This window comes from Vicugna pacos, chromosome 3, assembly GCF_048564905.1.
Source record: "Vicugna pacos chromosome 3, VicPac4, whole genome shotgun sequence".
Classification (NCBI taxonomy): domain Eukaryota; kingdom Metazoa; phylum Chordata; class Mammalia; order Artiodactyla; family Camelidae; genus Vicugna; species Vicugna pacos.
Window position 1 is genome coordinate 54946829 of NC_132989.1, and position 22995 is coordinate 54969823.

Consider the following 22995-nt stretch of genomic DNA (forward strand, 5'->3'; position numbering starts at 1 on the left):
TCTTCGGCATTCACTACAAATTTTCATAGTAAATTCACGATCTCTTAGGGCATATGGTATATACGCAAAATTATGACTTACAAATTGTAGCTCTGGATAAGTAGCGTTAACAGAGATAAGTTCCATGTAGGTTGCAAAACCCTCATTGAGCCAAATATCATTCCACCATTCCATTGTAACCAGGTTGCCAAACCACTAGGAGGTAAAAACCCCATGTCATTAGAAGTTAAACAAATACGAACAATTATTGACTGTAGCAAAAAATAGGGGCTAACTTCTTTCTTTTAGTAGTTAAGGCCTCTCCTCTATCTTTGCCACACTTTGCTCTCTGCACAACCTCCTTCTACTGATTTCCCTGCCTCCCCTTCTCACTGCCACAGTTATGCGTGCTCCACTTTTCTTTCTTTTACAGCCATATTGTCTCTAACTCCCTAATTTCTATTATATCCTCCCAATATTTACTTGCTATTAGATTTAGCATTAAGGAAGAAAATGAAACATGTTGTGGGGTAGTTTTTCTTTTTTGTACAGTAAGTATAATCTCACCTTGTTATTGACTAATGGTGATGGTCCAAGGAGAAATATAAGCTAAAATATTCTTGGTGAAGTCATGTTTTTATATAAAGTAGCAGTTACTTAAAAGAATCATAAGAATTCATTTCGGACTCTCAATTTGTTACATAATATTTCTGATGGGCAAATTTAGCTGTTAACCTCTGGCCCAATAGGGATTAACCTGGCTACCAAAGTGAAGAAAATCTGAGATTTTAATTATATATAAATAAAGTTAAGAGGATGCAAAAAGGTAATCTAAATAGAAATTTACCCTTGACCTAAATTTGATCTGTAACATGTTTTAAATATCACTATTTTTTCATGTTCTTTTATATTTTATCTATTTTTTTGGCCTATGTCCTATTACTGTGCATTGAGTTTATCTATTTTAGGATTGCAGTCTCCAAAAGGACTGGGAACTTAAACAATAAGACGCTAAGATTCACAGGAGCCTTGTTACAGTTATAGAACAGAAAACACTAGATCTGTAGTTTTTAGAAACTGTTCCAGCTCTATTCCTTTTCTTACAATGCATTGATCATTTTGCAAGTGGGCATCTGCCAAAGGGCATCTGTGAGAAGGGATGGGAGATGTTTCCACAATTTGAAAAGTGATAAATATAAAAAGTACAGGTTGAGCTGATTATGGTCATCTTGCCAGTCAGAAAGAGTAATCTATTCTTTCATTCAATACATATCTATTGAGAATCTACCATGTCCTTGGCATTATGCCACATGTTAAAAATAAAACGATGTATGGAATACAGCCACTGTGTCCTCAATACAGATGATGGAAGTCGACCAGTAAACATACACGTGCACTGAAGTGTTATTGGCATATGGTCTATGTCCATACAAGGGACAGAGTGGATTCCAGGAGGAAAAAAAATCAGTTCTCTGGGAGAGTGTGTGGGACAACTAAGAAATGATTTATTTCCTGCATCTTGCAAGTGGTTCTCAGGAATGTTGGAAGTGGCACACATTCCACGCAGATTAGGTAGCAGGAGCAAAAGCAGAGCCGAGCGACACAACCTGGCCTGTTCAGGAAATGGCAGGTAGTCTGGCGTGGCTAAAACTTAAGGTGCTGGTCACAGATGAGGCTGGAGGGCTGGAGGGAGGCCAGGTCATGGGGGCCTTGTTTGCCATGCTATGGATCCTTGACTCACACAGGCATTGAGAGGCTTTGCCAAGGTTTAATGTATTGGAGTGTTGTGGTCATACGGAGATCAAAGGGGAGACAAAATAGTCAAGGTAAAAATTCCAATGTGGCCAGCTGCTTCAGTCCTGGGCTCTGCATCTCCATGAAAAAGAAACTATTATTAGAAGGCCTTAAGGGAGCATGGGACCTCAAAGGTAGAGCTCTCTGATTATTTCCCTACAAACATCAGGTAGAAAGATTAGGAATCCCCAAACTCAGTTAAGTGCTTTAGAGCTTCCAGTGACTAATGATTAAAACCCCTAAGATGGGCCAGTGGGGAGATGCTAAACCAGAAGAAGCAGTCCATGTGTTCCCAAAGCACAGTGCTGAGCATGGCTCCTATGTAATTGGCTACTTGGCTCACTGCTTAAAAAACAAAAAACAAAAACAAACAGACAAATAAACTTCTTACTATTATGATCATGATAAAGGATAAAGTTAAAAATTTAAAAATAAGAGATTTTACCAGCTGCTAAAATGGAATGATATCTGTCTACCTGGTAAAAAAAGAATTTCCACTGCCTTTAATCATTTACTGCGTGAATTTTTAAGTTTTCAGAAATGAAATGGAGTTTCTGATATCTCTACAGCTAGTTTTACTATTCTGTATTTGTATGTAATAGAGTGTTGATAAACAGACCTTGGAAATCTTATTCTGCAAGAAATGGGAGCAGCAGTAGTGGTCACTGTTGTCATCATTGATAGCTGAGTGCCTGCTATATGACAGGCACAGACACTTATCTTAAATCCTCACAACAGTTTCAAGAAGCAGGAATTATTATGAACTTTGTTTTACAGACGAGGACACTGAAGTTTAGAGAGTTAGGTAATGTGTCCAGGGTCAGCAGTCCCATGAGGACATGGACTTGAAGGACTTCGTTATGGCCAGATAATCACAGGTTCCAATTGAAGGGAGACTGATTTTGCCCTAGATTGGAATGTCACAGTGTTAGGGAGTAAAGGGGGAAAAATTTTTAATAGAAATCTCTATTTGTAGCATTGCCAGTTCTGTGCTCTATGTATCTGCATAGTCTTCACTTTTCTTTACTAAAAGATATTTGGAGGTTTTTGCTTGAAAGGTTTTAGAAGATAAAGTGGCCATGAGTGATAAAATTCCTGTATGAGACCCCTAGTCTAGAGATTGAACATTCCGCTACTTGACGTATTGTGTTTGGTTTGAATAACACCCGAAGTCCCCTCTAGAAGTAAAATAACATGATTTTTATATTGTTTGAGAAGTGTTGGTGGTGTTTTGTATACTTCTCTTTTGAACTGATACTAAGAGAATGTCACAAGGGCCAGGTACCTGGTGTGCTAGTTCGTGGGCTATGACTTCAGTGATCCACAGTTTATCAGAAGTGGAGGAGGTCTTGGGATCAAAGAGAAGTGACGTCTCTCTATATGTGATGAGGCCCCAGTTTTCCATGGCTCCAGATGCAAAGTCAGGAATGGCAACTAAATCTAAGAAATAATTAAAACAACCACATGTGATCGTTATGGCTTCCACACCGGAAGTGGGATTTGCTTCCTGCTCAGATATGTTATGATTCTTTCAGTATATATAAGCAGACGCTCTGAAAACATCAAGAGTGTTTTAACATTGATTGTTTTGTCTTGTACTTGCTGAAAACTATCAGTACCCACTACCAATCAGAATAAAGTCTATCAATATACTTTGGTTTGTAGGTGAAGTGAACTACTGACATTTAACTGTTTTTTTTTCCTGAAAGTACTAAACTATGAAAATAACTTGGGTGCATTATTGCTGAGAAAATAATTTATTTTAAAATACTTATATTGTATTTTATATTAATACTACAGAAAAACTTTGAAAACATTAGGTATCAAATTGTTTCTAATATGTTTAGAATTCATCAAAACATATAATGAACTCATTTCTACAAAAAAAAAAAAAACCAGGATTTCAATTTCAGGAGAATGCTTTTTAGGAGCATCTCTTGAGTCAATATTTCAATTAATATTTCATGCACATACAGCCTCTAAGTGTCCTTCTAAGGCAGAAGAGGAAAAAAACTGTAGGCATCAATTCTTTCTAACCTCAATTTCCTTTTCAACATTGATATTTCCTCTATTTCTTGACAAAGTCCTAAGGAAAAAAGTGAAATTTAATCATCTTTAAGCAACTCAGGTATAATGTGTATTAATTTATATCATATCTATGTGTGAGTGTATCTATATGTTTACATACATATATACATATATATTCTTTGCCAATGACTTCATGTAGGTTAAAAAAACTTCTGGCTAATATTTAATCTTGGACTTCTTTCTTTTTATTCTGCCTGGCCATATTGGAAGAAATACTGCTGTTTGGCTAAAAAGAAAGGTGATATTTTTAAAAGTTTGAAATGAATGAAGTCACTTGGCTTGAAATTACATCATCTAGAATTAACACTGGTTAATTTTAGTGGATAAAAACAAGTATTTATATTGTAATCAAAAAGTAAATTAGCACTAATAAAAAAGTAGTATTCATTAGCGCCTTATATGTGGAATGACTCCTTTTCTAAATTGCACTGATTTTATATCAGTTAGATTATTTCCTAAAGCCATTAGAAACACTTATATCTGCTCTATTTTTTCTTAAGCTGCATGCTTCCTTCCAGTTCGTTTTAAAATATATTCATTTCATATAGTCTTCAAGGTTCCACTTTTCAAGAATAGCTTAAGATTGTTGATAGCTGTTATTTGATCTTCCCTTGATTTTTGACACAGAGGACAGCAGTGGATTGTGGGTGAACTGATTTAGTATGTCTGTACTAAAGGGTACTAAAGGGTACATAGAACCTGTGCTATAATAATACAGTGAGACTCGGGAACTGTAGGAATAAGCCCCTGGAGATGCCTTTTGACGGTCTCTTTTAACTCTAAGAAAAACTGCATGGAGGTTGGGCAGGGAAGAGGAGGAAAGACATGATAAGGTGTATGTTCTAAAGCCCCAAGGGCAAACAATGGTTTGTCACTGTCAGAAGCTCTAAAAACTAATCTATGTAAGTTATAAAACTTGTCGTGGTTTTTATATATTCCACAATATTATAAAAAACACAATTTTTATTTTGTAACATAGAAAATTAAAACCAACAAAGATAGTGTGTGCCTTCTCTTATAAAGATCTACTACTACCACATACAAATTACCTATTTCTGCCAAATCTTGTTTTTTTTTTTTAAGTCTGTACCACAGTTTTATCTTCCAGCCCCAACACACTGTAGATAACAGATGGAGGGACAATTTTCAGCTATTGACATAAACCTTTGGCAACTTTTATAAAAGATTGCTAGTCTTGTACAAATATAGTATAGAAGAAAATATATGCTCCAGAAAATTCATCCATTTAAATCTAATATGAAATAGATATTTTAATATTAAACCTGATAAAAGAATAGAGATGTGAACCACACTACTTGAGCTTCTCATAAATACTGTATTTTCTACACTGAAAGACCATCTCTGAGGTATAAATTATTGCTCTCTGGGCTAAATGAACCTCTTCAGTGCTCATTTAAATCATACAGAAAGAAGGAAGAAATCAAAGCAAGTTCTATAAAATAAAGACAATGACGTGGAATTTGAACCTACCCAGTTTGGGGAGTGGATATTGGATGTCAAAGTACTTTTCATAAAAATCAAGCAGCTTCAGTGATGCTTCCAAAGCATAATGCGTTTGACTCCATTTGTCTGGGGATGCATAGACAGACACCTGGGAAGTGGTGATCAGAAGAAGTGGTCTTTGAATGCCAGCTCCTTGGCACAATTCCACTCCTAACAACCCTCACCCAAAGAAAGTAGACTGCATTTTTCAAGAAATGATTGAGATGTCACAAAACATGTTGTCAATAGGCAATAAGATGTTCTCTTAAGTTTTAAGGCAAAAGTCAGTCAATCTTGAAAATTATAAACAACCTCCTGTATTTTCTGTTATAATGCATTCCCTAGGTGCTAATCTGTACATTTCAAGCTGTATTAACCCACTGTATCATGAGAGCCCGCTTCAGCTCATCACTATCATGTACCCTGGCACTTAAGAATTAGCCTCTCAAAACTATGATCACCAACGCCATTCAAATAAAACATAATTTTATGAGGTAGGAAAATCTTCATGAATTTATTGGAACCATCCCCTAACCCCAGCATGTTTACTTTAAACTCAAAAAGGCTCAAATATGTTCACTGACTCCCCCAAAGTAACTGGCCATTAAGTGGAAAAAATACAATTAGATTCCAATTTTCATGGGTTTTAAGTACAGTGCTACTTTCATTTCATAATCTGCTTTCGTGCTCTGAATTAACTGAAGTCCCTCAGAAATCTTATAGGAAGGACACATTAATGATCACAGTGGCTTACCAGGCACTGTGCTAAATGCATACGTGTAAAATCTACTTTAATTTTCTCAACCACCTTATGAAGTAGATGCTATTATCTTCATTTTAGAGATGAAGCAATGGAAACACATGGAGATTAAGTAACTTGTCCCAAGCCACCCATGTAGAAAATTCCAGAGCTGTGATGTGAATCCAAGGAAGCTGACAGGACCCTGTTCTCTGAGGTAAAGTGCCATCTGACCTCTCACACATCTGTATCTCTGCACAGACATATCTATGTGCAGAGATGTATGTAGACAGATTGCTGATAATACATATCTTCATAGCCGTAGGTATAATATATATGCAAATTGTAATTTTTAGCTATTTTTGAGAAGCATTATTTTATGGTTCTTTGAATATGTTTTTAGGTGCATAATTTGGTTCCTCAGGGTAAAGAGTTCTTTTTTATTTTTCACGTCTCCATTGATATTTGCAAAACTTTATAATTATTGGGTATTGCAAATTTTTGCAAGCAATGAACACTCTAAAAATTATGAAGACCTTTCACTGAGGGAAAAAAGTTACAGAAAACAATTGGAAACAATGTAAATGCCTAAGATGCTGATTAAAATAAACGCTAATTTAAAAATCTTTATGATGTCTCTTTGTGTCAGAGTACTACACAATTATTAATATCATATTATAGAAAAATATTTAATGGCATTTAATTTTTATGGCACATTATGGTGAAAATGAGTTAAAATAGTCACACATTATTTTGTAAAAAGTATAAAAGGAGATGGGAAGCAAAGCTGTGCTGGATGCTCTGTGTTACCCTCCTATTATACAGTATATACTGTTACTATACACTTCCTTTTGTACTGACAGACTTACAGAAAATATTTGGAAGGCTTAGGCAAATATTATCAGTAATTGTATTGTGGTGATGGGATTGTGGGTAACTTATTTTATTTTTTACCTATCTCTATTTTTGTAAATAAGCATGCTACTTTGATAATAAGAAAAAAAAACCCTTAAGATAAAGAAAAGCTCATTGCCCTCACTGCACTGTGTGTGAAACTTGAATTCAGACTCACCTTGACCCCTGATGAGGCTGTGCCACTCACGGAGTTGAAATCACAGACTATGTAGGCTACAAGGTACGTACTCATTTTTACAGTAGTTCCAAAATGATCTTCCAGGAGGCCTCCGTCAACTTCAACTGTCTTGATCTACAGGAATGGAAAGAAGTAGGATTTGAAAACTGGAATATTTTACAAGAACTGCCTATGACGTAAGTCACGTAAGTTAGAGGAAAGCCTGATGTTCTAAAGTCACTTGATGCCTTTATAGGAGATCAGTGGCCTCTCAGAACATTCTGTGGCTTCACCTCCCTTTATTTCTTTTATCTCTGGACTTGCTCAAAGACACAACCTACTACTTTTGGGATCTCAAAATGATGCCTACTTTGTTACTTGAAAGTATAAAAACAACTTAGATGCTTCTGTTTTCTCGAAAGGCAATAGTCTCCAATAATGGCGTAAATTCAAGATTTGCATTTAAAGCAAAAATGCCAGAGAATGGTCCCTTTCCTTTTGTTTATTATATAATAAAGAAATCTCTGTTGCAGAAGGAAATGGGAAGCAAAACTGTGCTGGATGCTTTGCATTATCCTTCTATTATTTGTGTGTGAGGTAGGTGTTACTTCACAGGTGAGGAAACAGAGTCTCAGAAATGTTAACTGAATTGCCCAAGATCATATGGCCAGTTCTACGGCAGAACCAGGATGTGGATGTAACCGTGTGACTCCAAAGACATTGCTCATTCACTCGCTGTGTGACAGCCTGAGTCATAGTCTTATTTTATCTTTGCTTCATTGATTCAGCAATGAAAGCAGTCAGGCCAAGGAGGTCATTAGTAATTTAAGCTTCTGCCTATCTACTGAGGAAGCATAAAGTTTTAAGCCTACAGACTGGTCAGCTGCATCCATCAAATTCACTGAGTAATTACCAAATTCCATCTTCATTTGCTCTGGATAGCTTGTCCCGGAGCTGGTCTCCACCATGGTACGATGCCCCTGAATTCTGAATGGATACATACCCAGTAATCTGAAAACACCACTTTCTTCAAATTGGTAATGACTCTGAGACTGGCTTGTTCCCCACCCTCCCCAATCTCCTTTTAAGGTGTCAGGTTTATGGCAGTGCTAACCAGGGATTACCAAGCATATTTTATGTATTTGGATAAGATTGCAGTTTGCTTTGGAGAGGAAGAAATGGCTTGAAGTATTATCATAAACTGCCCAGTCTATGGCAAAGACAAACGTTTGTACTATTAAATTCCACAGAATTCGATTCTACAGAATTAATTCTATCAAAAACTCAATTCCTAAGTTCCAATACAGCAGGAGACACTGACAAATACTCTAGGAAAGGTAGCAGTATACATGGGGCTGTAAATTTTACCCCTATCCAGTTAGTTAATTTTGCACAACAACAATCCCCATTTTTAGGAGCCTGATTCAACCAGAGCTCTATGAGTACACACTCCTAGCAGAAGAGAGGGTTATGGTGCGAGCCAGGAAGGAGGCACTGGGATTGTAGTCTTCTGACCAAATTCAGCAGCAAAATCATTTAGTCAAGTGAGTGGATGGAGGTGGGGGAGGAAAAGCAAAGACTGTGGGACTCTGGGGAAGCAAGAGTCTGTGACACTGGACAGCTGGTGGCAGAGATGGTTAGGAGATAGGTGAGCATGCCCTCTGATATCACCCCTCCCCCCAGATGAAGGTGTGGTTCATGGAGGCTGAGTTTTGTTCAGGAACCCCGAGTGACCCGTGTGGATTAACATTGCCTTAAATGGAAGTGTATGGGGTGTTGGTGTAAGTTCTTCCAGGAAGGTGATGTAAGTTCCAAGTATAAAACACTTGTTGCTGGACAAGAATTTAGCTCTTTCCTCAAGTTTGGCAGGATTCTACTTGCAGGGCAAGGGTCATGAGCAGGTGTGTGTTCCCTTAAGGAATGAGGGAGACAAAGAGAAGCCCAAAAGATACGCTGCCTCTACTAGCGCTTGGCTGATCATCACACTTCTTTGTGTTCTTAACTTGTATTCTTAGATTTGTAACTGAGCAAATTGAGAACTTAGGACATGTTGCTTCTTCTCACCAGTCCATAACTCACCTTAAGAGCTGCATCTGTTATCCAAAGAGTATGATTATAGCATTACTTCAGTTCTCCCTTTTTTTGCCAACCATGAAAGCCTGGGTTGGGCAAGTCAATGAGAAGCGGAAAGTTAAGCCAATATTTGCTGAAAAAGGCATGATTCAGAGAACCAGCCCCGTCAACTGAGGCAATGCAAAGTTTAAGGACTATATAAAATATTTTCAAAGTTTTTGCCTATTTTTCCTAAATACAAGAAGTTACTGGAAGTTTCTAAAGATAGAAAATTGAGATTCTAATATAACGAAATGACAATTTAGATTTGGATCACATTTTAATTAAAAGGCATTACTAACTGTGTTTTTCCTTTACCCTCCATGATTATTCATGTGAAAAACTGTATTAGTAAAAAGCTGCCAGGAAAGAGACTGAACTACTCTTAAATGAACAGTCAGTTAGAAAGAAGACTTGGAGCTCAGGTAGTAGATCCTTTTCACCTGAAAATGAGTAGGCTCATTACATTGCTGTCTGGATGATCATGGAAAAACTGCACAATTGTGCCAGGGGAGTGTGTCATTTTTCCCCTTCATCGGCTTTGCCAGTATTTCAGAGCAAAGACTTTTCCAGCGTTAAACAGAAATCTGGGGGAAATTCAGTCTCTAGCTTGGGACTCATTTCCCACTCCATCCACAGAGGACAGTCGCTGTGGAATGCAGAGAGGAAAATGGAGTGGGGCCACCAGCAGGCTGATGATGACCCGATGACCTGGCTGCTGTCTGGGCTGCTCATCCCGCTGAAGCACGGTCAGGGGGCTCTATTTTTACCCTACTTTCTAAGCAGCAATGGGGAAATATTTCACACTGCGTACAACAGCACAAAAGGCAAGCACTTGGTGAGTGAGGAAATATCAAATGAGGCTCAGGGTCTGCTGTCATTCAGAGTCTCTGCAACTTGAGTACAAACATGAGCCAAATGAAAGTGTTCAAATGTCTCTTTCAATGAAAAATTTTATAACTATGATAAATAATTTTCATAAATAATTTTAAGAACTACTCATGAAACTTAAAAAAAAAAGATTTCTGTGTTTTGTCACAGACTCCTGGATCAGAATTTCCAGGGTGGGGCCCGGGCAGGGTTCTCTAGATCCTTACCATTCTAGATGTGGTCCCTGGACCAGCAGCAGTGGCATCACCTGGGAGCTTGTTAAAAAGGCAGAATTTTGAGCCTCACCTCAAGACCAGCTGAATCAGAATCTGAATTTTAACAAGATCCTCAGATGATTTATCTCAACATTAAAATTTGAGAAGTGCTGCTCTGGGTGATTCTGAATTTCTTCACTGGCCAAGTAATACTGATTTAAAAGAACATTGTTTCCATATGAACACAAGTAAAATAGAAATCACTATGTTTTAAAAAAAAAAAGCTTCTTGTGTTACATTGCCCAAACAGAATGATGTTAAAATCTAGACAAATTTGGGTGATTATGTATATGTAGATAGATGAAAAACAAATTAATGACTTCAGTCCTAAAAACAAAGCAAATATTAAAACACAGCACAACAAAGAACAAGGTTCATCTTGAGAACAATTCCCCAAAGTTTCTGAAAGGCACAATACCTTTGGCATGTTGGATAGGGCAATGTGTCTGCTCTCTCTTCTTATCTTGATTGAAAAGTTGGCTTTGAACAATGGTTCATCAAAGCAAGGGAAAGCCATTCGTGCCTCGGTTGGCTCAAAATCCGTTACTGCAATTGTTCTAAGAAAGAAGCACACCCCAGCCAGGATACACAAGTGAAACCAAAGACAGAAATGCATTTGTACCTTTAGAACACAGCTGATCAAACCTGGAGGGGATATGTTTGATTTCTCCAACTATAATCATAGTGAATCCAGACATGATTTTCAAAGAAAATGAGGGTAAAATTTTGCTTAGTAGCTGCTATCATGAATAATGCACAGTGCTGGGTACTCTATTTACCTGGTCACCTTCATACTCATGGCAGACAAGGATACTGAGGCTCAGAGAATCTGAGTGACCTTTCCAGGATCCTGAGCTAGTAAGTTGCTGAGACAGGCATACCCAATTTGACTTCAGAATTGACTAGGAGATTAGTATCATCTCTAAACGGGCCTCAATTAGACATCTGAATACTTGTGAGATGAGTGATGTCTCAGGTTGTGTTCCCAGCAAGCAGACCTGGATTTATTAATATGCTGCCAAGAGAACTAGGTAAGGCAGGAAGGGAAGCCGAACAGGAGAGAGGAAGAAATCAGGCCAGGTCCCAGCTTCCGCCTCATTCCTGGGGAGCTCTGGAATAGAAACCACACCTTCAAGTTCTCCTCCACTGGAGGCAAGGTGCTGGGCTTCCATATTCCTGTGTTGTCATTGAATAAGGGTCTTCTGGGGGTAACCTATGCTCCCAGACACCTCCAGCTCTCTCTGCTTGCCAGTAAAGCAGCTCCAGCCTTCAGATTATAACAGGTGGATGGATACTCTGATGAATCTCTGTTTTCCCTCATCTTGATAATGCTTGAAATGGTGTAATTACAGACTTTTTTTTTTTGAACTTGAAAGCTTTAATTAAGAAGCAAATCCTGAGAGCATATTTTGATTGGAGAAGAAAGGCAGAATAGAAAAGGTCAAGGGACAGATGAAGGGTGAAAAGCATCAGGAGAGGGAAAAAGAGGGGCTGTCAGGATAATTTTGGTTCAGTTTACTGTATTTTTATAATACAGACTGGTAAAGTGAGACTGGGCAGGTAAATGATTTGTTCGCTACTTGGATTTGGTAGCAGGTCCTACAAATGTAAAGCAATCCAAGTGCCTGGAATCATTTTTACTAACATGAAATTTTGGTTATAGTAAGTCTTGACATTGGAAAAGCCAAAACTTGAAGATTGTCTTTGCTACTTACACAATTCATTTTAGTGCTGCATGCAAAGTAGTGACTTCCTGCTTCTCAAAGAACTATTGTTGACTGAATTACTTTCATATTTGAAGTTGTACATATGTGTGTTTGTGTGGCTGAGTAAAAGAGAGAGATCATAAGATTCCATTGACGTTGTCCTGCCAATCATCCTTCATGTTAAGACCTACTAGGTGGCTGAGTATGAAGAGAGCTGACTAATTAATCATAAGAAGAATCAGAAATAGCCTGCAGTTAGTTATGGGAGGCATATTGGCAAGTACTTACTTTCCAAGCTCTTACTCTAAAAAATCACCTCCTTGGGTATCCCCTGTCTCCCAAAATTATATCCTTAACAAGTATTTCCTTTAGGTGCAGGTTTTGTCACTTGAAAAAAATGAAAAGAAAAATCTATCTCTGGTCACATGGTACCTCAGTGGGACATTGATAAGTTTCCTATCTAATACTGTGCTGGACCTGAGAACAGGCCTCTGAGAGTTGAAGCTGCAATGAGGGAAAGTGTCCCCAAAGGGAGGGGAGGAGGTGGGCTGGGGAAGGGCTGTCCTAGGTGGACTGCTGGAGGTTGAGGGGGGGCTGAGCCCCCAGGGGACAGTGAGCCCCTGAGGTGGGGAAGAGAGGAGGTGTGCAGCAGACACTGCCCTGCTGAAGTCGCCTACCATATCCATTCCCCTTATTCACATCCAGTGGAATCCTGATTTTGTTCAAGAAGGCAATGTGCCTGGATAAAAGAATCATTCCTCTAGACTCTTGCAACTTGGTGGGCACGTGACTCGTTCTAGTTGAAGCTGTTGGGTGGGAAGCTCGGTGAAAGGAATCAGACTGAGCTGGAATGTTTATTTTTGTATTTCTCTCTCCTCTACTTCCCCTCTTTTTCCTGCCTGGAATGTGGACCTGATGCCCACAGGTGCAGAAATCATCTCGTATTAGGAGGAAAGCCATATGCCAAGGATGACTGAGCAGAAAGCTAGAAGGAGCCTGGGTCTTAGATAATACTGGTGAGCACTTAGCAAACCTCAGCTGCCCTGCTTCTGGATGTCTTCTTGCATGAAAAACATAACCTCTCTGTGGCAAAGCAATTGTATTCAGGTTTCTCAAACTGGCAACGGAATACGACTGATAAAAGGTAGGAGAGCACTGAAACCAGACTCCTCTTTCCTCTGAGGTGGACCTTGGCTCTGGACAACCAAATCATACACTCTATGAAGCATCCCTTTCTTTCTCTTTCCTTATATAATCAACATGTCAGCAAATTCAGTCTGTTTTACCCTTTAAAACAAATGCCAAGTTCAATCACTTCACTGCATAAACAGCACCACCAGCCTGGCCCAAGCTAACATCCTTGCTTGCCTGAATAATTGCAGTGACCTCCTAAAATACTGCTCTGCTTATATTTTTTTCTTCTCTATAGTGTACCATCAACACACACTTGATCTTTCTAAAGCATACATCACATCAGAACTTTCCAGTGGCCCCTGAGTAAAAGCCTAAAACAAGAGGCTGTAAGTCTCTACATGGTCTGACCCCTCTCGACTCTACTTCTCTCCCTTGCTCATGCTGGTCTTCATCTCTCAATCACCCTCACCTTAACTGACTTCACATTTGCTGATACCTTTCCTGGGAACACTGTGCCCTTAGAGGTCCTCATGATTGTCTCCTTTTCAAAAAAATTCAGGTCTCAATTTGAATATACTTCCTCAGCAAGAACTTCTGTGACCACTCAGCTAAATTATTGACAATCCTTAGTCCATATCTCACCACTACACATTCAGTGCCTAGAACAGTGCCTGGCACATAGCATGTGCTCAATAAACATGAGTTGAGTGAATAGACCCTATTTCTCAGTTCTCCAAATGGACTCATTCCTCCCACCTGCATCTGAGTCATGCTGTTTCCTGGGCAACGCGCATACTCTCACTTCCTCTCTCCCAACCCAGATCTCACTTACATTTCCTTCTGGTCCCAGATTGAGACTCAGCTCCTTTGAGAAGCCTTCCCTATTTCAGCTCTCTCTGCATTGACCATCCTTTCCCCGAGCAGATAAACATATCAGTCTTGTCACATACTGGCCTTTCCCCCTAGCTATTGTCCCTCCAGTCATTTATGCCTCTGCCTCCTGTCTTTCCATCTTTGTTGCAATTTCCTTTAGGAATGGCAGAGCTGCTTCTGAGTTCCCCAGTTTATTGGGCTTTTCATAAATGACTGCTGAAACACACTCCTGGCAAATAAACATCGTCCGTAAGGAAAGTATCACAAAAGACCGTAAGCAGCTGGAGCTACATCTTACCTTGTTTCACCACCAAGAGTTCTGTAAGTGCTTTTATAAAACCCTTCAAAGCCATCAGCTAGCTTGGCCTGGAAGTCAATAGCCACAGAGTATCTCAGGTCAGCCCTAAGTTTCTCTGGAACCAGCAGTGCAATTTGTTGGTGAGTAGGATAACTCAAAACAGTTAGCTTTTTTCCTGGTTTCCTGTATCTCAAATCTTCTTCCGACTGAAGGGTGGCATTCATGATTTCAAGACCGTTGCTGTGTAAGATGATGAATTGGGTGGCATCTCGGACTAAGACTTCGATCTTCTCAGATGCAACAAAGTCCAGGGAGGTGAGATTTGGGTGAATGAAAAGATCATAGTGGAGGGGAATGACCACTGTGGGGAGCCTTAGCTCACGCCAGGGGAACAGTTCCCCATTGGTGGCCACTGGGAAAGCCCCAGGGTCCTTTGTGAACTGATCAATCGTTGGCTGTGAGAACTGAGAACAAATACATATTAGGGGCAGGATGATTGCTGAGCAGTAAAATCCTATATAAATACTACAGTTTAGTTTTCTGCATGAATTAACCATTGCAGAAGAATGGAACAGTAAATCTGTTCTCTAGAAGACAAGCTAACATTCAGGATAAATCTCAGAGTTCTCCAAAACACTGTGTTGGCTCCAGTTATGTTACACAGGATCAGAACAATATGTTTCAAAAAATGGATTTAACCTAGAAAGAAAAAAAAACCATTTATAGCATGGAGAAAAATATTTCAATTTATAAATAAAACCTGAAAAAAAAAAAAGGATATATGTGAATGGGGAAAACCTCCTCTCTTGTCAAAATCCGGCCGAATAGCCACAAAATAAGGTTGAAATTGAGTTATCCTATTTATTATAGATAAAAAATTTTTAGAGCTCAAATGAAAGGACTCTGCCTTAAAATTGCATCTATGGAATCCCTTCTGTATTCCTGTGCAGTGAGCAGAAGGGAGGTGTGTAAGTTCATTGCACATTGAACATTTTTAACATTTGGTTACATCATTTTATGAGTGTACCTGAACGCCTGAAAGTAAACTGCACCAGTGTCTCTATTTTGTCTTAATATGTTATGAAGAATACTCAGTATTCTTTGGATACCAGATATTACTATTATTAATGGCACTGAACTTCATTTCTTTCTTTATGTGACATCAGCTAAATGGCCTTATTCTCTGTAGCTGCTGGTATAAAGCTAAGTGTTTACCTTCTGTTTACTTCCAATATATCAAAAGCCATGAAAATAAAATGTGAATTTATAATATTCAAATTGAGAATTTTTTAAAAAGTGCTTTGGTCTTCTTCATCTCAGGCTACCTTCGAAAACACAAACCAAGCTAAATTCTATAAATAAAACTAAGACAATTCTGTAAATAAAACTAAGAAAATTTCTTCTCATCAGAAGGATAACACTACAAAACATATAAAATAAGGACAAACAATGTGTATGGTTAATTTAGTTGTTCAGTTCTGACACCCACCCTGCCACCTGCCTCTATCTACCTCCCCCCTGCTTCAACTTAAAGCCATGAATGGTTTCCTTTCCTTTTCCTTTTTATCATTAACATCCTCTTCAGAATTAAGTATCCAAACAATTACTTCAATTTTCCAATTTGCAATATTAGTGCAGATCAACAAGTACTGTTAAACAAAGAAAAAGAAGAAAATAATGGTTAAATAACACTTTCCCCCTCTTTTCAGGCAAGCATTAAAGTGTTACTATCAAATCTCAGTGTTCCAAAGGTCTCTGATACATAAAACCATAATTTGTCTATTAGCTTGAATTTCTGATGGTCTTAAAAATGAAATTACTTATTTGTTAGGTCCTGGGCTTAGGACACGAAGTGCCTAAATTCCAATACTAGATCCATCATACGTACCTGAATGATCTTGGGCAAATTTTCTGATTTTTTGAGCACCAGTAAATAGTGTAATGATTATACCATCCTCACACTGGGAGGCTTAAATCAAATAATTCATGGGAAGAATTTGGCACAGCACAGCAACTTCAAATAGGAAGCTTGTAATGAAGGTTAAACATTAAATTACTATTGTAGTTATCGTATCTTGCATTCTCTGGCCTAAATTATGTAGTAGTTCTGCCCCGACTTGTAGCAGACACACTCAAAGGAAGCTGTATTTTTTTGTAAGAATGCAGAGAAAAGCCTTGATATTTACTCATGTGGTCTTTAACTTTAGAACTGGTAAGAATTTTAAACGGGAGCTAGTACAAGTCCTTAGTGTCCAAATAAACTGAAAGTGAGTGATTCTCCCAAAATCACACAGGAAGTTTGAAGCCGAATCGGGACTGAAATACAGCTCTTTGACCCTTGGTCTAGTGGATTTTCCCTCATACTGCACGTTACTGCACTGAACAAAATATCGGGGTTGAAGACACGAGAAGTACAACAAACAATTGAGAAAAGCTAAGAGACCTTCAAAAGAGAGTGAATCAGTTAAACAGAAAGATTCTTAGATCAAATCCTATGCTTAACTGCACATAATTTCCAACACAGTAACAGCAGATTCATCCTGTTTCCTCAGACTCTCACTGTAGATTTCAAGAGATCCTCAGTACAGAAGTTTCATACCTTCAGTTTAGGTCATTATTCTCGCTAAAAAATAATGATTTTAAGACAAATTCAAGAAAAAATTTGATGTGTTACCTTAATCCACGCTGTTGCAGATTTGAATGGAGGGGAATTTATTTTTGCTTTCACTTTCTATTCCTACTGTAAGATTCAGAATTTTGCATAACCAACAGCAACAAGCAGCTTCATAGTAAAAGTCACACCATGGCAAGCCTGGTAGGACTCCGGCATCTCTGGGGCTGCCGCTCCTGCTGTTTTATCTTCCCCATCCCCTGGTGTAAAGCCTTCAGAACCTAGGTGGTGTTGTTGTTGTTGTTTTGTTTTGTTTTGTTTGTTTTAATGCTAAGTTGTTTTAAGATGTGATCTTGAATTCCTCAGTGTGCTGTGTCCCTATTACCATGAAATCTGATCTCTGTCTGTCCACCTGGAAAAGGTAACTCCCAGCAGCTTCCATGGCCTTTAACAGAGGTTATTATCCCTGGCTTTCCTGTCTGTACCATCTTGCCTTCTGGGCATATAGGGGCTGTTCCCCACCTTCATCTCTCCGTCTCTCTTTATCTGCCCTCCTATTCCTCATCACCCTGGACGTCGGTCTCCCATAAAGACAAAATCTCTGCTCTCTTCTCTCTGCTCTTTTCTCTCTCTACTCTTTCTTTTGGAGAATATGTTCGAGTGCTGAGATCTCTCACGTACCCTCACTTGTCCCACACTTCTCTCTCCTAATTTCTCCTTCCAGGTTTCTGCTGCTGCAGTTCCAACAGTTTGATAGACTGTCTTTACATGGATGTTCTGCTAACAACTCAAATAATGTCCTCTTTCCTCAGATCAGTGCCTTTTGCTTTAACTTCATCTGCTACTAGCCTTCCTCCATTATCTATGATTGGACCATATCACTGTTTTGATTCTGAACCATTCAGTTTGTTACTAAGACCTGTTGATTCTTCCTTTTTCATTTCTTTTCATCCAACTTAAAAAAATTTTTTTTCCAGTCATTAAAGAGTTCCTATCCTCATCACTCCTCACAATGGCCTTCAAACAAGTCTTGCTGCCTTCTCAAGACATGTTCTTGTGTTGTCGGAGAATAGGTTCTTGCCTCGTGCAGGAAAGAATTCAAGAGCAAGGCATGGTAAAGTGAAAGTGAGTTCATTTACAGGGATACATGCTCGATAGACAGAGTGGGGTCCCTCTCACTCAGAAGGGAAAACCTCTTAGAAGATACATAGTCCATAGGCAGGATGTGGGCCATCTCAGAAAGATGAGGGGGAGAGAGACTGAGAAGTGTGGAGGTATTTAGTTTAAAAGAAAAGTAGATACACATGCCATAGACAGAGTGCAGATCGTCTCAAAAGGGAAGAGAGGGAGAGCAACCACAAGGTGCAGAATTGTTAGGTTTTATGGGCCTGGTAATTTCATATGCTAACAAATAGGAGGATTATTTTAACTACTTTAGGGAAGGGGCAGGGATTTCCAGGAATTGGGACCCCCTGCCCACTTTTTGACCTTTTACATCAGCCTAGGAACTGTCATGGCACCTGTGGGCGTGCCATGAGGCTCAAGGTCTACTGGAAATTGAATCTTCTGCCATCTTGGTTCTAACCAGTTTGTCCTGTCCTCAATTGCTGTGTCATTCCTTTAGTGGTTGTGCCCTGCCCTCTTCCCTCCTCTCACTTGCAGTCCAATTGTATGACACTAGGTAGCAGATTAATTCTTTCAACCACTGCTTGATTTGAGCAGTGCCATCCCCCTGCTCAAAAACCTTTCTATGGCTTCCCCCTGTCTACACAGGGAGGCAGTTCCCCCTGTGGAGACCACACACAGCCTAGGGGCCCCAAGAACTCTTTCAAGGCCTGGCTGGTTGTTTTGTTTAGATCCTAGTGCACTGAAGGGCCATGCACTCACACAGGTTTTATTCTCTAGTGAAATATAATAAGCTTGGCTCTCATCATCCCACAGGCCCCCTTCATACCCTTGCATGCGTGCCTTGTCCTGCTCTGCATTTCTGTTTGTAACCTGTGCTTCTGTTAACCTTCAAATGCTACCATGATTAAATCCTAGTTAGCTCTCAAGCCTCCACTTCCTTTCTCTTTCTGTATTTTATCAGTTTAACCTGGGTAAAGTAGAAGGCGCAAAAACAAGGAGGTAGCCTACACCTGGGGCCAGAGGCACAGGCCTGGATGAAGTCCCTCACAGTGGCATTTTGTGCAGTTAGAGGGTACCTCGAAACAGGTGACTGGGGAAGACGGGACAAAAAAAAGAGGAGGCACCGTGGGCCATATCTTGGAATCTAATTGTGCAGCAGGAAGGGAAGGGGTGAGGGAGGTACAGGAAGCTAGGGGAGTTCTGTGACACTGCTCAGGAGACCGGGCCCAGTTGTGTGTCTGTGTGCTCTCAGAGCTCTCCCCTGCCCGTGAGAACAGAAGTGATGACAGAGAATGAAGAAATGGGGCAATCAGACTGAGCAAAGTGTCCTAGAAGAGGAAGCTGAGTAGGGTCCAGGTCACTTCATAGTTTATTATTTAAAACTATTTCTCAGCTTTTGATCTCCTGATAGAATAAATTTTGGGATGCTTGTTGCTTAGAGAATGTGCATGTCACGTCATCCTGGCCCTCTGATCTGTCTCTTGCTCAGACTCTCCTTATTGGCTCTACCTAACCCAGCAGCAGTCCTCAATCCACGCTGCCACCACCCAGTGTCTATCCTCTTAGCCTGCTTTTTTTTTTCCTTAGCATTTATCTATTCCTGATGGCTCACTGCATATTGATTCATTTATCAGTCTCCCCATTAGAACATAAGCTCCTTGCAGGCAGGGAATTTGTCTGCTTTGCTCACCTCCAAATGCCCAGAGTCTAGAGCAGATATTGGCATGTAAGAGACCCTCAATAAATATCTGCTGAATGGGTGAATGCATTTTCAGTGCTTTTTGTTTTTCTTTTTTTCTTTTCAGATCACCCTATACTTGCTCCATGTTTCAGGCAAACTAGGGAATTTTCCATTTCTGGATGAGCCCCACGTATCCTCATCTTCACTGAGGCTGCCACTCTGCGTGCTGTGCAATACCTATCTCGCAGTGTCCCTTGTGTAAACTTACTTATTGCAAGGCAAAGGCCTCCTACAGGAAGCCACCTTGGAAATGACACGTGCTTCCTTCCTGGTCCCCAACTGTAGGTGCTTGTTTAGTCAGTTCTCTTGACCCTTACCTTACGCTAATATATTTGTGCTTTGTAATCTTCCTTAATTATGAACTCCTGAAGGCTAGGGGTCAAACACTATACCTCCACCTCTCTCCAGCACCTCTCAGTGTTGCCCACCCCATAGGCCCTCAACAAACGGTGAGAATGAATGAGTTACTGTGAATTTTCCAGAGTTGAAACACTTATTTATTTTTCTTTTTTTAATACACCTTTTAAAGGTTATTCTCCATTTACCATCATTTAAAAAAAATTGGCTCTATTTCCCGTGCTGTACAATACGTCCCTGAGCCTCTTACACCCAGTAGTTTGTACCTCTCACTCCCCCATCCTTACCCTCCTCTAACCCTATGTTGCCCATCTCCTGCTCCCCACTAGTAACCACTAGTTTGTTCTCTGTATCTGTGAGACTGCTTCTTTTTTGCTATAGTCACTAGTTTGTTATATATATACCACATCTTCTTTATTCATCTGTTGATGGACGCATAGGTTGCTTCCATATCTTGGTTATTATAAATAGTGCTGCAATGAACATTGGGGTGCATGTACCGTTTCAAATTAATTTTTGTTTTTTGTTTTTGTTTTTTTATGGATATATACCCAGAAGTGGAATTGCTGAATCATATGGTAATTCTATTTTTAGTCTTTTGAGAAACCTCCATACTGTTTTCCACAGTGACTGCACTACCATTACATTCCCACCAACAGTGTTCAAGGGTTCCCTTTTCTCCAAATCCTCACCAACGTTTGTTTTGGAGACACTTTTTTTTTCAAAATATTCGATGATTTTTTTTTTTTTTTTTACTAATTCATTACCTGTATATTACATGTGTTTCTATACCATAGGGTGTACTCAACAGATTTAAAAGCTTAGTGACTTTTTTTTTTTATTACAAACTGGATCTAGAATCAAGAGAAATGGACTTAAAGTCATTTTCTGAAAATAAGTCACTTCCTCACTTCCATATTAGAGGCAATAATTCCTTCCTTAATTATTACACGGGATTACTGTCTATCTCAGAATCAGTTTGAGATAATATGTGGAAAAGATTATAAATGTTCTGTAACTTTAAAGTTGTCGACATGCATCAGTTACCTTAATAACAATAATTAGTGATTATGGTAGGTTGTAATAAAGAGCTACTCTTGACACAAATGAGATGTAATAAATACCTCCATGTTTCTATATATTTTTGAATTCTTACGGGTACTATGCAAAGTTTATTCCAGGTCCTCCATTATCATCAAATTTTTATTTACTTTTGTTATTACCTTCAGCCATATTCAGCTTCCACCTTAGACCCGTTTCCAGGTTGTCCCTTCTAAAGGGCTGCAAGCTGAAAAATGAGCAAGTGAAGCTAGCTGGACACTCAGGCACTCACATGCCTTAAAAATTACCTCCTGGTGCTGCCTGTATGGCAGGTGGGAGAGTTCAGGCTAAATGAAATGATAGATGTCCTCCTGACAAAGGAAATGTCCCTGAATCTCCTCCCTTTACACTGTTGAATTTCCTCCCCTGAACATAAGCACAGCTTGGCCTGGTCAGAGCTCGATGCTATCACGCTGAATACCAGCCAACTTACAGTCTTAAAAAACCACTTCCTCTTGTCTGCCTCTCACTTCTTTTCAAAAGGATCTCTACAACTCTGTTGAAAGTACCTCACAGAATGATTGCTATGTCTCTGTACAATTTCAAATAAAATGGAGGCAGAATCTATAACATGGTTTTAAAATTTTTAATTAAAAAGAAAGTTTCTGATAGTACAAAGTCCAAGGGCCTACGCAAAACATGGGGGGGAGGGCAGTGGAATTCACCTAGTAAACGCATTCTATAGCTTTTAAAAAATTCATTTACTTTCAGCAGAAAATTAAAAAACTGTGATGTCAGAATTTTAAGTCGGTAACTGACAGAAAGATCTTTTTCCAAAAATTGATAGCTTTAACAAGCATTCCACAAAATTTACTAAAAATAAAAACCAAAGATTGCAACAATAAAGATTTTTACATTGTTGAAGTAGAACACTAATTAAACAAACCTGACTTTGGACAACAAATGATCTACAGTTAGGTAAATAAGCAGATGCAAAGCCTGCAGGTATGGAGGGCGACTGCAGTCATTGCACTAGGCCATTTCGTAGAAGGGACTTGAGCATCCGAGGATCTTGGTATCTGTGGTGCTCCTGGAACCAACAATCCAGGTGTGCCAAACGGTAACTATCCACGCTGAAAATTTTTATTTAATAGCCAAGTACTGGTGCTTCTGTCATTTTCCAGTTGAAGGTTACCTAAATAACTGATGATTTACATTTTCAAACAAGAAACAGTTGCAAAATAAACTAGAGTGATTCTGAGCTTGTTAAATACTTTATCTTGAAAGGAAATTTTTATGCTTCCAACTGATAAAACCAACGGATTAAACTAAATCAGTATTGCTTGGCTTCCCATTACTTGAAGACAACGTAAAAGTCTGTAAGAACTTCCACTCTGGCGAAGATAGAGTAGGGATTGAGATTTATCCTTCCATTTGAAACAGAAACCTCCACCCTACTCTGTCTCCCTCTCTGTCCCCAAACCCAGGAAAAAAAAAAAAGACAAAAGACAGTTTGCAAGACAATGGCTATCAGGCAACTGAAGGCAGTGATCCCTTAAGAGGAGGAAACAAATGAGATCAGGGCTTCAATTGTTTCAGTTTAGTGCCTGGAGAGATTCCACGCAGCTGTGCCTGGAGGGAGACCTGAAGTAGAGCCAAGCTGGCCCCTTAGGG

General features: G+C 39.3%; 1 protein-coding gene across 1 annotated transcript in view; it reads right to left on the minus strand.

Moving 5' to 3' along the window:
- Positions 1–17310, minus strand: part of ERAP2 (endoplasmic reticulum aminopeptidase 2) — a 37445-nt gene extending 20135 nt beyond the window's left edge. The window contains exons 1-7 of the mRNA XM_015246734.3: positions 17118–17310; positions 14444–15142; positions 10851–10989; positions 7176–7310; positions 5353–5473; positions 3059–3213; positions 82–195 (exon numbers count right to left, since the gene is read on the minus strand). Coding sequence (XP_015102220.1) covers positions 82–195; positions 3059–3213; positions 5353–5473; positions 7176–7310; positions 10851–10989; positions 14444–15000 — 1221 coding nt within the window. The 5' untranslated portion in view covers positions 15001–15142; positions 17118–17310. The remainder of the gene's footprint in view (positions 1–81; positions 196–3058; positions 3214–5352; positions 5474–7175; positions 7311–10850; positions 10990–14443; positions 15143–17117) is intronic.
- Positions 17311–22995: the final 5685 nt, after the last annotated feature.